This window comes from Elephantulus edwardii, unplaced genomic scaffold (genome assembly GCF_000299155.1).
Source record: "Elephantulus edwardii isolate Elephantulus edwardi_28Jun2011 unplaced genomic scaffold, EleEdw1.0 scaffold00552, whole genome shotgun sequence".
NCBI classification, from domain to species: Eukaryota; Metazoa; Chordata; class Mammalia; order Macroscelidea; family Macroscelididae; genus Elephantulus; species Elephantulus edwardii.
The window spans coordinates 317,300-319,989 of NW_006400302.1; the positions used below are offsets into that span (position 1 = coordinate 317,300).

The window sequence follows — 2,690 nt, forward strand, 5'->3', positions numbered from 1 at the left end:
TTGCCCACCATTTTCTTGCGTGGCAGTGTAGCTCCTATCCACTAGGCCACAAGATTTATAGGAGCCATATACTGAAGAGTTTGGTGGTTGAAAAAATGTGATTTGTAATATAATTAAATAAAATCATGATGCTCATTTTTAAACATCGAAACAATTTTTTTTAACTTAAAAGTGTTTATAATCACATTGTAAAGCCCTTTGCCCAGTGTTTTGAATCATTAAAAGAATTAAAGTAACCATTATGTCTGATATTCTGTTTGAAATTTTATATATATTTTAACTATTTTTCTCCCTCACCATAGGATTTCTATAACTGGCCTGATGAATCCTTTGATGAAATGGACAGTACATTGGCTGTTCAACAGGTAATAACAATAGTTTCTTTTGAAACTTCAGTAATTGTAAGCATTTTACCCTTTTTTTGGTACAGATAGGTAGATATTCCTTTAAGCACAAACAAGATTTCATGGAGTTCATGAAATGCCTATTTAAAACTTAAAACAACTCCCATTTTGTTCCCTTTGTTTTAAGGTGACAAATTGAACTATAAAATGAGTTAATTTAAATACATTTTAGTATCTTTTAACATACATTAAATTAAGGTGACAAATTTTATTTTATAAATGTTACTGTTAAGTGCCATCAAGTCGCAGGTGACTCATAGTGGCCCTGTGAACCAAAGCCCTCGGCACTTGTGTGACTTTCATCCTCTCTCCAGATTCATAGGGTTTCTGGAGGTAAGCTATTTCGTAAGTGGATGCCACTGCTGCTTCCAAGCTTCTTTTAATTGGGGAGCTCCACCAAACACTGTCCACCATGGGTAACCATTATCGCATTTGGCACATCATTGTCAGTGTTCAGCTTCACAGCAACCACAAGTTTTACCTCTGTACGGTGAGTGGACACACCAGGGATAGAAGACCTAGAAGAATGTTTGACCAAAAACAATTAAATACAGGCCTGTGGACTGTAGATTAGAGTCACCCACCTTTGACTCGGTAGCATCACTTTCAGTCCACAAGACCAACTGGTCTCTCTCTATAATAACTTAATTAAAAAAGAATTAAATGATAAATTTGAGTATGTGATTTAATAGAGAGAGAAAAACGTACTCATTTGACCTAATACACACTTGAGAACATGTATGTTTATACTTTCATTTTAATTACCATTAGTTCTTTTGAAAAAATAATTGATTTTAATTTTTAGGTTTACACAATGAATTATTGTTGTGTGCCATCCTGTTGGAACTGACTCATAGCTTATCCAGTGGATTTTCAGAGTATAAATCCTCTGAATTCACAGGAGGAGACTGCCCATCTTTCTCCCTATGAACAGCCAGTAGATCAAACCACTTTTTGGGTTGGCAGCTACAAATCCTTTTAGGCTTACATTCAATAATTTTTATATAAATTGTTCCATGACATTGGTTACAGTTTTCATATTGTGTCAGCATTCTCATTATTTTTATTTTGGTTATTCTGTTTCCATTTATCTAGCTTCCTTTCACCTCCTTGGCTTCTCCTATCTTTTTGGATAAATGTTGACTCTTTGGTTTAATATATTTACTTGTTTAAGGGAGTTATCATTAGTTCTTCATTTCCCTCCCCTTTCAATGTTTTTGAGAAGCCCTGTTAACTTAATTGATTATGTGTTCAGCTGCCAACCATCTGCTCAGTAGGAGAAAGTTGAGGCAGTTTGCTCTTATGAAGATTTACAGCCTTGGAAATCCAGTGGAGGTTTGTTACGGGCTGGAATCAACTGCTTGGAAGTGTATTTGGTCATATATTGTTGTTGTTACTATGTGCCGTTATGTCGCCTGAGACTCATAGCAACCCTATGTACAACAACCCTAAACCCTACTCTATCCTGTGCCAGTCTTATTGTCTCTGACACACCTAACCCCCATCACCGCAGTCATTGAATCAATCCATCTCATGGAGGGTCCTCTTCTCCTGCACTGTCCCTCTATCCTCCCAAGCAAGACATCCCTCTCCAAGGGTCCCGCTTTGCAACATGTCCAAAGTATGCCAGATGAAGCTTCAGAATCCTTGACCCCACGGAGCAGCCTGGCTTCCCTTTCTCTAGGATGAACTTGTTTGTTCTCCCAGCAGTCCTTGGTATATTCAATACGCTTCTCCAACACCACAGCTCTAAGGCATCAATTCTCCTATCCTCCCTAGTCCTTGTCCAGCAAGAAATTGCAAAGACCATGGCCTGTAGTGGGTTAAATTTTGGAAAGCAGTTTGATTCCAATAGCTACTCCATGGGAGCAAGCTGAGGCCCTTTGCGCCTGGTAAGAGTACAGCCTTGGGAACCAGATGGGCAGGTCTTCTCTGGTCTGTAGGGTCACTGAGATTCATAATTGACTTGATGGCAGTTGCATTTGTTTTTTTTTGTGTGTATTTAAAAGCTCAGACATGTTACTTTGTGTTGTTACTAAGTAGCTATAGGCATATTTGGTTTGAAAAGCCCTTTAGGGGATCATACTTATTTTTTGAGAATTACAGTATACTTTGTTGTATTAAAAAATTAAAGAAAATATTTTAGTTCTTCTATAATGAATTAAAGCTGGAGTTAGGAAAAATAGTTTACATACTTACTAAAAATGCGTTTAAGAATGTAGTATAAAAATGACAGAAGTTAGTCTGTACTAGCACACTGGAATAAGCATCTGTTAAATAACATTA

The 2,690-nt window shown here is 37.0% G+C and overlaps 1 protein-coding gene across 2 annotated transcripts in view; it reads left to right on the forward strand.

The window, feature by feature from the left end:
- MOB4 (MOB family member 4, phocein) overlaps positions 1-2,690 on the forward strand; it is a 23,356-nt gene that overhangs the window by 5,553 nt on the left and 15,113 nt on the right. Inside the window, exon 2 of one of the 2 annotated variants that reach the window (XM_006903274.1) lies at positions 303-365. The exons of the other annotated variant lie outside the window; for it this stretch is intronic. Within the exon in view, the coding sequence (XP_006903336.1) occupies positions 303-365 (63 nt within the window). The remainder of the gene's footprint in view (positions 1-302; positions 366-2,690) is intronic. 2 annotated transcript variants of the gene reach the window in all.